This window comes from Choloepus didactylus, chromosome 2, assembly GCF_015220235.1.
Source record: "Choloepus didactylus isolate mChoDid1 chromosome 2, mChoDid1.pri, whole genome shotgun sequence".
Lineage (NCBI taxonomy): Eukaryota > Metazoa > Chordata > Mammalia > Pilosa > Megalonychidae > Choloepus > Choloepus didactylus.
Window position 1 is genome coordinate 17,577,576 of NC_051308.1, and position 13,734 is coordinate 17,591,309.

General features: G+C 37.8%; 1 protein-coding gene across 7 annotated transcripts in view; it reads right to left on the reverse strand.

Annotated features, from left to right (window-relative positions):
- Window positions 1–13,734, reverse strand: part of PCNX2 (pecanex 2) — a 380,796-nt gene that overhangs the window by 162,448 nt on the left and 204,614 nt on the right. For all 7 annotated transcript variants that reach the window (XM_037821056.1, XM_037821068.1, XM_037821046.1 and 4 more), the window contains 2 exons: window positions 4,443–4,535; window positions 3,458–3,608 (listed from right to left, as the gene is read on the reverse strand). In XM_037821056.1, coding sequence (XP_037676984.1) covers window positions 3,458–3,608; window positions 4,443–4,535 — 244 coding nt within the window. The remainder of the gene's footprint in view (window positions 1–3,457; window positions 3,609–4,442; window positions 4,536–13,734) is intronic.

A 13,734-nucleotide genomic window follows, 5' to 3' on the forward strand; every position in this document is an offset into this window, starting at 1 on the left:
CAGGAGTCCAGACTACTGGGTTGGAGTTTGTTAGTTTCAGGTATTTACTTCTAGTTATTTCAATACATTAAAACCTAAGAGGTGTTATCTATATAATGCATAAGAACGTCCACCAGAGTGACCTCTTGACTCCATTTGAGATCTCTCAGCCACTGAAACTATTTCGTTTCATTTTGCATCCCCCTTTTGGTCTAGAAGATATTCTCAATCCCATGAAGCCAGGTGCAGATTCATCCCCGGGAGTCATATCCTGCATTGCCAGGGAGATTTACACCCCTGGGAGTCGGGTCCCACATAGGGGGGCGGGCAGTGAGTTCACCTGTCGAGATGGCTCAGTTAGAGAGAGAGAGAGAGAGAGAGGGCCACATCTGAGCAACAAAGAGGTACTCAGGGGGAGACTCTTAGGCACATTTACATGCAAGTTTAGCCTCTCCTTTGCAGTAAGGAGCTTCATAAGGGCAAGTCCCATGATCAAGGGCTCAGCACATCAAACCGCCAGTCCCAATGTTTGTGACAACATGGAGGGACTGGTTTTTAAACTGAGACCTGAAGAATGAGCAGGTGTTAGTGTGGTAAAGCTTGAGGAAAAGCATTCCAGGCAAAAGGAACAGCAAGGAGGGGGAAGGGAGAGAGTGTGATGTGTTTGAGAAACCACAAGAATGCCTAGAACTTATTAAGATGAGTTCCTTTCAAATCAGGAATTAAACCCTTGTAGAGTTAATATTAGAAGATGGCATATTAAACTTTCCTGGATGAACTGTAGCTCTTCTGGGTGGTGATAACTGCAAAAACAGTCTGAGAGACACTTTCAAATTACACACCATCTTCCCACCTGGGTTGAGCCCAGCTGGGTAAGAGAAAGAGGACCAGACTGGACACGGGTGAGATGACATGGATTCTAGTCACTCAGCAGCCACAAACTCAGTGTGGCCCAAGTCCCTTAACTTCTCTAGGCTTCCCTTTCCTCCTATGTAAAATGATGGGATAGAATTATATAAACTCTAAGCCAGGGACAACAAATAAAGTGTGTCTCATCTTGCCTGCCAATTTCAATTTGATTACCATTGTCTGCCACTGGCCCAATTTTAGGGTTCTTTTATTAGTCAGCAATGTGTAGGATCAGGGGATTCTAGTGGTTTGCCACCGATTTGCCATCTCTTCTCTGCTCTAAGTCCTTTTCCAGTTATAATACTCTGCGATCCTATGAGAAAGATTTTAGCATAGTTTTCACAAAGTTATGTGTCTGGCTTGAGTTTCCTGTACATATTTTGTTGCTAATGGAAGAAATGAGGAATGAAATAATTAATAGGCAGAATGCCAGGAGAGGAGGCAAAGAAACTCAAGACATGGATGATACCAAAATGGGTAACTGGATCTTAAAGAACTTCAAACAACCACATTTCAAATGTTGTGTAGTTAGTTTCTCCTTCCAACATATATAATTTTGAAATGCCATCTGCTTTTCATTCGGGGTCTAATTTATCAAACTTGTTACTCTTGGCTGGATTTCAGGTTGCTTATAAACAGTTAATGTAGGCAAGTGAGAAACATCCACACAGCTTCTACTTGAGCCACGTTAACAAGCATGAACTTCTCCCAACCTGCTCTGTGGGACACAGAAGCCCAGTGCCTCCTGCTCTGCTCTCAAAGAGGAAAGTCAAAGTTGCAAACACACTCACTTTATTTTTTCTCTAATCTTGTACTGCAAAGGCCATGTAGGGTTAAAATATCTAACTGGTTCTAATTTAATCTAAGCTCTATTAGATTCACGGGAGAAAACAACCATACTAAAAAAACCATCCCAAGTTTTAAACTGCCCACTTTGATCTTTAAGTGTTGAATTCCACACTCTGGATGCCACACTAATGGGAGCCCAAGTCTAACTGTCTCATTTTCCTTTCCCTCACTATCACAAGTTCCTTTCCTCAGCCCAAGGCATTCAAACATATTGGTAAAGGTATGAGTACGGTTATCGGTATTGATATACGCATACCTACATCTTTAAATAGTATAGACCTACACCTATACATGTACCCTTACATATACATAGCCCCTGAGTCAAAGCATCTTATCTCAAATTTCCACCAACTACTTATCAATGTTGTCAAGATAATAAATCCCAAAATACTCCCCTAGTTTGACCAAGACTTAGACAATCTTTCAAAAGGTTTAGCAAATTAATGAGAAATGGGACTTTAACACTGCAGAAATTCTGTAGAAACTAGTCTGTTTTATCAAGTTTCTCTACCTGCTCACAAGCAGGCCCCTGTTTGGATATGGCCATTTCTCTATAAGTGGACTGCAACATATACTAACCATTATAAATTGAACCCACTCTGAGTCTATTTATCTTCTTTCAGTTCTTATAGTACTGATAATAATTTGCATTTAAGTTGCACAGTCAGTTGTACAGAAGATTTGAAAATACAGCTTGATCCTTAATCTAGCCCCTCATTTTATAGATAAGAAAAATAAGTCTCCAAGGGAAGAGCAGTCTGACTTACCACACTCTTACTATGCCATCTGAACCCTGGCATCAGGCCCATTATATCACATTTCTCTCCAATAATTCACAGTTTTCCTCCTTTAGGCATACCTTACTTTGGTTGATTCTAATTAAGGCAGCTCCTTTTACCTACCTGGAGATGTTTCTTGAGGAAACACTCTTTATTCCTGACAAAATTTTTATGGACTCTTCTGATTCTTTTTAAAATTTTCTTCCCTTTTCTTTTTGTCACACTAATCTACCAAACTTCCTGATGACAAATCTGACTGAGCCCAGTACTTTGCTGCGAATCAGCCTACCTTGATTCCTGTCACTTACCCTTGTGCCTGGACATGGTGACAACCAGAGAACTCATTTGAACAGAAGATATGTTACAATGGGCTAAGCAAGTCCGTGCAGAATTAGCAGCACAGCCAGCTTAGCTACAAACTGTGATGGATTACTTTGCTGTGTCTCCAAATGGGAATAAAATAAATACTTCTATCTGTTGAATCAAAGCAGCAAGGAGAGACTGAGCAGTGAAATTCCAGAGGGATCTCTTATGTAGAACCTTGAAATTATCATTATCATCAGACTAATAACATGATGATGGCCAGTGATGGAACTACTATGTGAATCTCACCTGTTCCTCAAGTGAACAAAGCAAGTTAAAGAACACGCCAGGGTCCAAGGGTCTTGAACTCCTCTGCTGCACCTCCACTGTTTTGTGGAGGAGGTCAGGGTGGCCAGTTAACGTAAGGTAGAACAGCGTAATCTTCAGGTTTGAATGATACAAATTATGCTTATTATCAATCAATATTTCTATAGCACATACTTCTAATTCACTTCAACATGTTTGTTCTGGTTGGCTAGAATAGCTGGAAACATCAAATACTAGAAGGTACTCACTCTCCAGTAAAGTATGCCAACAACTACATTTTTTTTTAAACTTATGAAGGGCATATTACTAACCTGTCACTTCCCGTTGCTGATACTCTTTGTTTTTAAGGATTGGGTGTGAAATCCACATCCAGGGATGATGCTTGCGGAGCTGAGGAAGCATGTAATGTGTTACAAATCCCACGGCGCCTGCCAGGGCAAACAGCACGATGCTGAGAAATGGCTGTGATAAAGAGGGCAAGATCTCATTATCTCATTTAGAAGGATAAGGGAAAGGATGCCCATGAATAATACATAACACTACCGTCCTTTCCCCTTTTCCTCTTAAAGAACAGAGAGCCAAATTCAGTTCTTATTTTTAGGCCTCTTAAATTTCCCCTGAATAGCACGAAACTGATCTGCATGTTGAGAACCACTGAGACGGGGTGGAGAGTTGGCCGGTGGAAGTACAGAGGCTGCAGGGAACACTTCCCATCTGCATAAGTCATTTTTTTTCTAATAAGGGGAGGTGGAGAATTAGAAATTTATCTAAAAGGCTTTTCCTCTTTGAAAGGGAAGGTCATAAATGTATGACATTTTTGTATAAGGACAGCAATGATCCATTAAAACTTTAAGCCAGAAATTCCATCTGGAGACCTCCACTTTTGTTTTTCTAACTGAAAATTGTTTTCAATTTTTCCCTGATACAGTAACTCCCTGGGAGGTAACTCCTGTCTTCTTCATTCAATGTACTTGCCTTTAGCCCATCTTATTACTACTAACTACTACCACAATGGATTCTGCAAAGATATGTGATTGATCCTAAAAACAAAACAACTCCCCATATGGGGAAAAGAAGAAGGGTAAAACAACTTAACCATATCTGTGTTTTGGACCAAACTGCATCTTGGACATAATTCTTACCAACAAATGGATACATTCCTTGAATCTTTGAACTGGCATTTGTTTTTTTCCTCTGTCTCGGCTATCCTTGCCAATACCGTATAGCTCCATAATCAGCTTTATTATTAATGAGAATAAGGAGGTGGGAAGAATGTAAAGTTGAATAGCTACTTACTCGTAAGGACAGGAATACGGTGCTGGCACTGACTGCAAATGATAGAACAGCAGCTACCGTGCAGAAAATGAGATCTGATTTTAAGCTATCCTTCTGCAAAGAGAAAATCAAAAGTAAAGTTCAGTGTTCTTTTTTTCTCTCAGAAAGTCTGTTTAATCCAATAAATCAGATGATAGGATTTTGATCTGGATAAACTGCACTTTCAGCCCTTTGCTCACCTGATATATTTCCAGTAGTCACACTGGATGGACCACTCACTACCTCCTGTTTTAGGAATATCCAGAGAGACTAAGGCAAGGGGTGGGGAAAAGGAAAGGCACTCTACAAGGTTAGCACAAAGTAGAAAGATGGAAGTTTCTCTAAATGTGTAAGGGGCATAAGGTTCTTCTCCACAAAAACAGATCGGATACAAGAGAGCTCCCAAAAGGGATCTTAACTTAGTAAAGTTTGCTGGAGTGCAACCAAAGTGTCAATAAATTCTGCTTGACTTAGAGTAGCTTAGATTTTAACATGCAAATGGCCTGAGTATGCCAAACAAACCTCTTACATATTTACATTTTGCTTTGGATCAAAATACATTTTACATTTTAATTCACCTGTCAGATCGGGTAAAGGCCATCTCCAAATTATTTAAATATATATGTATTATGAATACATATTATATGGAGACAATGTAATTTTGAATAACTTGCTAATTTTCCATATGCAAAGTTATGATTTGAGCAGGGGCTAATGAAAACAAGGCAAAGTTAGACTTAAGAATCTATCATACTGCAAACACATGGACAATGGCATGTTTGCGCAAATAGGGCACAGTATAAGATATAAGATATGATTGTTTAGATAGATCTCAGAGGGACACTAGGGACTATTCAGCCAATTCTTTTCTTTCTACAGTAGAGGATTAGCTGCAGTACACAATTATTGAAAATTTTAAGGCATCACACAGTTACTGGAAAATTCTGAAACCATTTATCCCACCCTTCTCATATTGAAAAGGAAGTAGGCCTTTTAAATAACTGTTTGGATGTTATCTGCCAGAAAATTGTATAGAAAAATATGCTTCTGTTTCCCTCCTCCCTCACACTTCTTTCTTTCCATGTCTTTTACAGTAAAATGTGTAGTTTCCTGCAAGGCACTCTGCTGGCTTGGTGACTGTATTAACATCAAAGTGAAAGGAAGAAATCAGTAAGAGCTTAAAATGGAGTAATGATGGCCTGAACCACTGAGGAAATAATTAGCTGTAGCTTGGGTAGAGTGATTAATCATACCATTAAGAAAAATACATTCTCAGAATCAGTTTATCAATTATCTACTAACGTTTTGAATTTCCTATCTCAAGAATTTACAATTTACATACAGTATTGACTATGGAAGAAATTATATAGTGATAAAACAGGGACTCTATATTCATTCTTAGGAATGGGAATCTGATTCTGTAGCAGGGAATATCACCGATTTTTAATTCTGAATCTATAAAAATGTCAAGAACATGGTTTTTCATCAAAAATATACTATTAGTAATGGTCAAAGTCCAAGTATCTCCCTTCGTTCCAAACACTTACAAAAGGTCAGAGTCTCCCTTTGGGAAAATAAACTTTTACGAAAGAAGAAAGAGTATATTCCTTCTTCCTTAAAGCATGAGGGAGAATGAGCTCAAGTTATTATCAATTTTTTCACAAGTTAATGTGAAATTCCACTGTGATTTTTGTCAGTTTCACGAGTACCTCTTATGAATAGACCATTACACGGCCTTTCTCAATTTGTGCAATGTTCTTCTGCCCATTCTTTTCTACATTGTCATTTTTAAACAGCTTTATAAAGCTAAAATTGGCATAATAAAAAATGCATATATTTTCACTGTACAATTTTATCAGTTCTGACGTGTATCCCATGACCATCACCACAATTAAGGTAATGAGCATCCATCACCCCTAAAAGTTCCCTCTCCTACCGCTTACTAATCCATCCCTCCCCCTCCTCACCCTGCCCCCAGACAACCACTGATCTGCTCCAGCACTATAGATTTGTTTTAATTTTCTAGAATGTTATATAAATGGAATCATGGACTATTTACTCCTTTGGGTCTGGCTTCTTCACGTAGTACAATTATTCTTATTCTGAAATTCACCCATGTTGTTGCCTACATCAAAACTCCATTCATTTTTATTGCTGAGTATTATTCCTTTGTACGAATATACCACACTTTGTTTATCTATTTACTTGTTGATAAACATTTGGGCTGTTTTTTGATATTACAAATAAAGCTGTTATGAATACTCATGTGCACACCCTTATATAAATGTTTTATTTCTCCTATGTAAATACCTAGGAGTAGAATGGCTGGGAATATGATAGGTTTAGGCTTTTTTCCCCTTTATTTGAGAAGTTGTAGGTTTACAGAAGAACAACACATAAAATACAGGATTCCCCTATACCATTCTACCAACAACAACTTATGCTGGTGTGGAACATTTGCTAAAATTGATGGTAGCACATTTTTTATACTTCCACTATTAATTAAAGTTCATGGCTTAATTAGAGTTCACTGTTTGTATAGTGTAGTTCCAGGGATTTTTAAAAAAATCTTTATTCTGTTACCCTATATACAATTTAACACTTAACCTTTCTAATCACATTCAGATATATATTTAAGTGGTATTAATTGCATTCAGAATGTTTAGCTACCATCACCACCATCCATTACCTAAACATTTCCATCAATCCAAATAGGAACCCTGTACATTTTAAGCCTTAGCTTCCCATTCCACTGTTACCCTGTTCCCTGGTAACCTATTTTCCAGATTCTGTCTCTATGAGTTTGCTTATTCTGATTGTTTCTAATAGTGAGATCACACAATACTTTTCCTTTTGTGGGTGGCTTATTTCACTCAACATGATGTCTTCAAAAGCCATCCATATTATCGTATGTGTTTCGGTTTGCTAATGCTGCCATTTTGCAAAACACTAGAAATGGATTGGCTTTTATAAAGGGGGTTTATTTGGTTACAAAGTTACAGTCTTAAGGCCATAATGTGTTCAAGGTAAGGCATCAACAATAGGGTACCTTCAATGAAGGATGGCCATTGGCGTCCAGAAAACCTCTGTTAGCTCAGAAAACATGTGGCTGGCGTCCGCTTGCTCCCAGGTTGCATTTCAAAATGGTGTTCTCCAAAATGTTGCCCTTGGGGCATTTTGTCCTCTGTTAGCTGCAGCTCCTCTTCAAAATGTCACTCTCAGTTGCTCTGAGGTCTTTCTGTCTGTGAATTCCTTTATAACACTCCAGTGATTAAATTAACACCCACCCTGAATGGGTGGGGTAACACCTCCATGAAAATTATCCAATCAAATGTTTCACTCACAGTTGATAGAGTCACAGTTGGATTCCATTGGTCTATATGCCTGTTCTTGTGCCACCATGCTGTTTTGATTACTGTGTGTTTAGTTCACTAAAGCTGCCAAAATGCATATACCAGAAATGGGTTGGCTTTTAACAATGGGGATTTATTAGTTTACAAGCTTACAGTTATGAGGCCACGAAAATGTCCAAATCAGCAGGCAATCTGCAATCCTGTACTCCTCTGTCTCATGGCAAGGCCCTTGGCAGCAAGCTGCTGGTCCTTTTCTCCTAGGTTTCATTGCTTTCAGCTTCTGCTCTGTCTGTGGCTTTCTTTCTGAGTTTCTGTGTCCTTTTCTCTGCCTTCTGTGTCTTTTTCTCTCTCAGCTTCTCTGTATTTCTGTTTATCATCCTCTTATAAAGGACTCCAGTAAAAGGATTAAGACCCACCTGGTACATGCCTCAACTGAAATAACCTAATCAAAAGGTCCCACCCACAACAGGTCTACACCCACAGGAATGGATTAGCTTTAAGAACATGATCTTTTCTGGGGTCCATAAAACCTCCAAACCATCACACTATGGCTTTGTAATAAGTTTTATGATCAGGAAATGTGAGTCCTCCAACTTCATTTGCCTTTTTGAAGATGGTTTTAGCTATTCGGGGCTTCTTGCCCTTCCATATTAATCTGATGATTGGCTTTTACATTTACGCAAAGGAGGTTGTTGGAATTTTGATTGGGATTGCATTGCATCCATAAACTACTTTGGGTAGTATTGACATCTCAATGATATTTAGTCTTCCGATCTGTGAACAAAGAATGTCTTTTGATTTATTTAGGTTTTCTTTGATTTCTTTTAGCAGGTTTTTGTAATTCTCTGTGTGGAAGTCCTTTACATCCTTGCTTAGATTTATTCCCAGATATTTAATTCTTTTAGTTGCTATTGTGAATGGACTTCTTTTCTTGATTTCTTCTTGCAATTGTGGATTGCTTACATATAGAAACACTACTTACTTTAGGGTGTTGATCTTGTACCCTGCCACTCTGCTAAATTTTATTAGCTCCAGGAGGTAATTCAGTATCTTTTATGAATATACATGCAAAAATCTTCAACAAAATACTAGCAAGCCGAATCCAATGGCATATTAAAACAGTTGTACATCATGATCAAATGGGATTTTTCACTGGTATGCAAGGCTGGTTCAATACAAGAGAATCAACAAAATAGGATAATACAGGACTTTCTTCTGTCATTTTGCTAATTAGACTTTGTATGAATTACAGCTTTTTTGTCCCTCACTTCCATTAAAGTCTACTTTTATACATATTTGATTTTTTGTGTCATACCATATTAAGTGCTTTCTCATTTCTATCTGGATATATTTTCCATCTGTTTTCTTTGTAGTGAAAAATGGGGTGAAAAATTAACATCCTAAATAGGAAACAATTATATTTGGTGTGATACCAACTTAACTTTAATAGCAGGCACATATACTTTTCCTATATCCATCTGTCCTTCCACCATTTTTTTGTCCTTGTTACCACTTAAATCTTTGTTCACTGTAGGTTCAAAAACAGATTTATCATTACTTTTCATGCAATTGCTTTTGCACCTGTAGGAAGTAAGAAGTGGAGTTACCTACCAAATAACACACTACACTAATAGTGGCATTTATAATTATACAAATGGTACCACAAGTCTTTATTTCTTTATGCTGCTTAGAACCACTGTCGAGTATCCTTTCCTTTTGGTCTGAAGAACTCTTTAGTATTCCTTTTAGGGCAGGTCTAATGATGAGTTCTTTCAGCTTTTGTTTATCTGGGAATGTCTTAATCTCCCCCTCATCTTTGAAAGACAGTCTCTCTGGATATAAAATTCTTGGCTGGAAGTTGTTTGTTTTTTTTTTTTTTCCCAGCACTTTCAAGTATTCAACTCACTGCCTTCTTGTCTCCATGGTTTCTGATAAGAAATTGGAACTCAATCTAATTGGGACTCCCTTATTTGTAACATGTGGCTTTTCTCTTGCAGCTCTCAGAACTCTCTCCTTGTCCTTTGCATTTGATAGTGTGATCAGTATATGACAGGCTTTATTTTTCTTCATGTTTATCCTGTTGTGTCTTCTCTGGGCTTCTTGGATGTGCGTATCCATGTATTTTGTTAATTTGGGGAAATTTTCTGTCATTATTTCTTTGACTATTCATTCTGGCCCTTTCTCTCTTTCTTCTCCCTCTGGGACTCACATAATACATATATATTGGTATGGTTGATAGTGTCCCAGAGACATCTTATTTTCTCTATTAATATTTCTTTTTTCTTTCTCCTCCTCAGCCTGACTCATTTCAAGTGTCTTGTCTTCAAGGTCACTGATTCTTTCTTCTGCCAGCTCCAATCTACTCTTGAAACCCTCTTGGGCATTTTTCATTTCAGTTATTGTGGTCTTCAACTCCATAGTTCTGTTTACTTCCTTTGTAAAATTTCTATCTCTTTAGTAAGACTCCCATATTGCTTGTTCATTTTTTCCCTGATATCCTTTAGCTTTTCTTTGTACTTTCCTTCATCATCTTGAGCATTTTGAAGACCATTTTTAAAAAGCTTTGTTTGGTATACCCATATGCTTTTCTTCATTCATGTTTTCTACATTTGTATCCTCCTCCACTGGATCAACCATCATTTCCAGTTTCTTTGTTTGTCTTGTGCTCTTTTGTTACACACTGTATATTTTAATAAAGTACTAGCTCTGGAATTTATTCCCTGTGATGTCTGTTTTTTGGTTTAGTAGCCAGCTTGTGATATGACAGAGTTTCTTGAGCTTCTGCCCTTTTATCAAGAAAGTCTGTCCAAGATGAATGCAGCATGCAGCATTTTCCCTGTTTTTCAAGGCTTCTGTCTTGCCCAGGGTTTTACCTGTTAGTTGTTTTGGAGTTTCCCTGTTTATAGAAGTTTGGTTGCCCCCACTGTTTCCCAGGAGACAGAACTCCCTTTCCCAGGTGTTTGAAGCTCGCAGGCCTTTGTCCCAGACTGTCTGTCTATATAATTTTTTACACTCCTTTCATTGTCTCAAGCTGCATTTCCCGAGGGGGCAAATTCTGGGAGAAGAATCACCCCAGAGGGGACTTTCCCAAGTCAGTCCTTCCCAGTCAAAACAGGGCCAGGGAATAATGTAGTGGGTGCAGACCAGCTTCAAAGTTCCCTAAGTTGAGGATTAGGAAATGTGCCAAGGGCTTCTCCAATGGCTCCTCAGCGCTGAGTTTTCCTGGTCTGCCCAGCAAACCTAGCCCTTCAGCTAACCAATCTCCACAGCCCTGAGGAGGTGGAGACAATGGTTGCTGGCACCTTTGTTCCAGGACTGGTTGAAACAATAGCTGTCCTCAGAGCTGGGCCTCCAGCAATCTGAATTCACTAATGGAAAGCCATGGTCAGTGATCAACCATGCCCACCCCTGTTCTTAGGGAAGAGGATTTTTATGTCCCTTTCTCTCATTGGCAGCCAGTCAGGGTCTGGACTCCTTGGCAGCCTGCTGCAAGAGTGGGGGGATGGGAGCCTGTAGCTGCCTGCGTGGAGAGAGTAATTTACTGTCCTTTACTGTAATTCAGCAGCCTCTTCCTCCAGCTCTTCCCTGAATACTGTACAGTGTTCTTCTGGCCTCCAGAGCTTCAAAATAGTTGTTTCAGACAGTTCCTGCCCATTTAGTAGTTGTGTTGGTGGAACGACTGGGTCCTGGAGCGCCCTACTCTGCTATCTTCCCCAAGCCCTTTAAGCTTAATTTTTAAAGAAACTACCAAACTGTTTTCCTAAATGGTTGTAACCATTTTCCAGTCCAACCAGTAGTGTGCAAGAATTCCAGTTGTTCCACATCCTTGCCAACACTTGGTATAGTTAATGTGTTTTTTTTTTTAATTTTAGTCACTCCTATTGGTTGTGTAAATGCAGTGGTTCTCAAACCGGGGTAATTTTAGCTCTCAGTAGATATGTGGAAATGTCTGAGGAAATTTTTTGTTGCCACAAATCGGGGATGGGGAAAGGGGGGTGATACTGGAATCTAGTGGGTAGAGGCCAGGAGTTTGTTTAGCTAAACATCCTGTAATGCACAGAATAATCCCCCTCAACAAAGAATCAGCAGGCCCAAACTGTCACTAATGCTAAGGTTGAGAAACATTGGTGTTGCGGTATCTAATTGTGGCTTTAATTAGCATTTTCCAAAAGCTAATGATGTTGTACATCTCTTTGTGTATTTAATTTTAAAATACCATTTACAGGATCATCAAAATATGAAATACTTAGGGATACATTTGACAAAAATGTGCAAGGACAGTATATTGAAAACTATAAAATACTGCTGAGAGAAATTAAAGAAACAAATGAAGAAATATACTGCGTTCTTAAATTGAAAGACTCAATATTGTCAAGAAGTTATAGTTCAACATGATCCTAGTCAAAATCTGAGCAGGATTTTTTTTTTTTTTTTGGAGAAATTGAAAACTGATTAAAAGATTAATATGGAAATGTAATGGACCTAAAATAGCCAAAACAACTTTAAAAAGAACAAATTTGGAGGACTTACACCACCTGATTTTAAAGTTTATTACAAAGCTATAGTAATCATGGTATTTATTGTATATGCACAAACAGACATCAAAATCGAGGACTCCATGTGCAGAAATGGAACGACATTTATATGGTTAATTAATTTTCAACAAAGGGGACCTAAATGAGGGAAACAATAATCTTTTCTACAAACAGTGCTGGAAAAACTGTATAGCCAACTACAAAATAAAATAAAAACAAAACAACCATCAACACCTTGACCCTCACCTCACATCACATACAAACATTAACTCAATGAGTATCATAGACCCAAAAGTGGGAAATTAAACTATAAAATTTGCAAAGAAAATATAAAAGGAAATATTAGTGACCTTGGATTTGGCAAAGATTTCTCAAAAAGGACACAGAAAGCTTGAAGTATAAAAGAAAAGAAGTTTGTGTTTTGCTTTTGTTTTGTTTTGTTATGCAAAAGGAGACTTAGTGGTACTGCCTCTTCGTTCACATGCTTGAGGTTAAAATCTATGACTCTGTTGAATTACCTATTGAGACAAGAGTTTTAGAACCTCTGTTTCATTTTAATAAATACCCTAAGTCTTAAATGTGAATTGTAAAATGGTGGATCTTATGAAAATGAGAGTACAAAAGGGAATGTGCTGAAAGATCTGAGAAAAATGCAAATTTAGAAGGTCCGTCTGCAATTTTGTATTAATTAATTTTTCCTTTATAATAATAACATAATCACATTCCAACACCTTAGAACATAGAGAGGAAAGGGGAAAATCATTAATACTCATTACAGCCTGATACAAATAATATTAGTAGCTTTTCATTTCCAGGCCAGTATTTGTGCCTGTGAATGCTGAACCATGCCTACAGCTGTACGTATGATGTATAAGGATTTTCCCAGGCATTTTTTATAAAGGTATAATCTTAGTGAACATACAATATTGTGTCTTTTTCAACAGTACTTTCTTTTCTAAGCATTATATCTATTATTGTATAGACTTACTAATAGTCAGTTAATGGCTAAATAATTTCCCATCTTGTGATTATTCCACAATGCCATAGTAGACATTCAAAGCATTAGTTTACTGAATGAAAGTGAGTGAGTCATAGTTTGTGCAACCATTCCCCAGCTAATAGACAACAAGTTGTCTTCCATTTTTAACCGTGATTAATTATGCTGCAATCATTATCTTTATTCACCTAAATCTTTTTCCATATTTTGAATTAATTCTCTCAAAAAAAATCTCTTACGGATTTACTCTCTCAAACATTATGACTATTTTACAATCCTTGATAAATAATGCTTTTTCAAAAAGGTAACTGTAATAATTCACAAAAATATAAACAGTGTCTAAGGGATCCCATTCCACACAACTAGCAATATCATTAATTTTTCCTCTG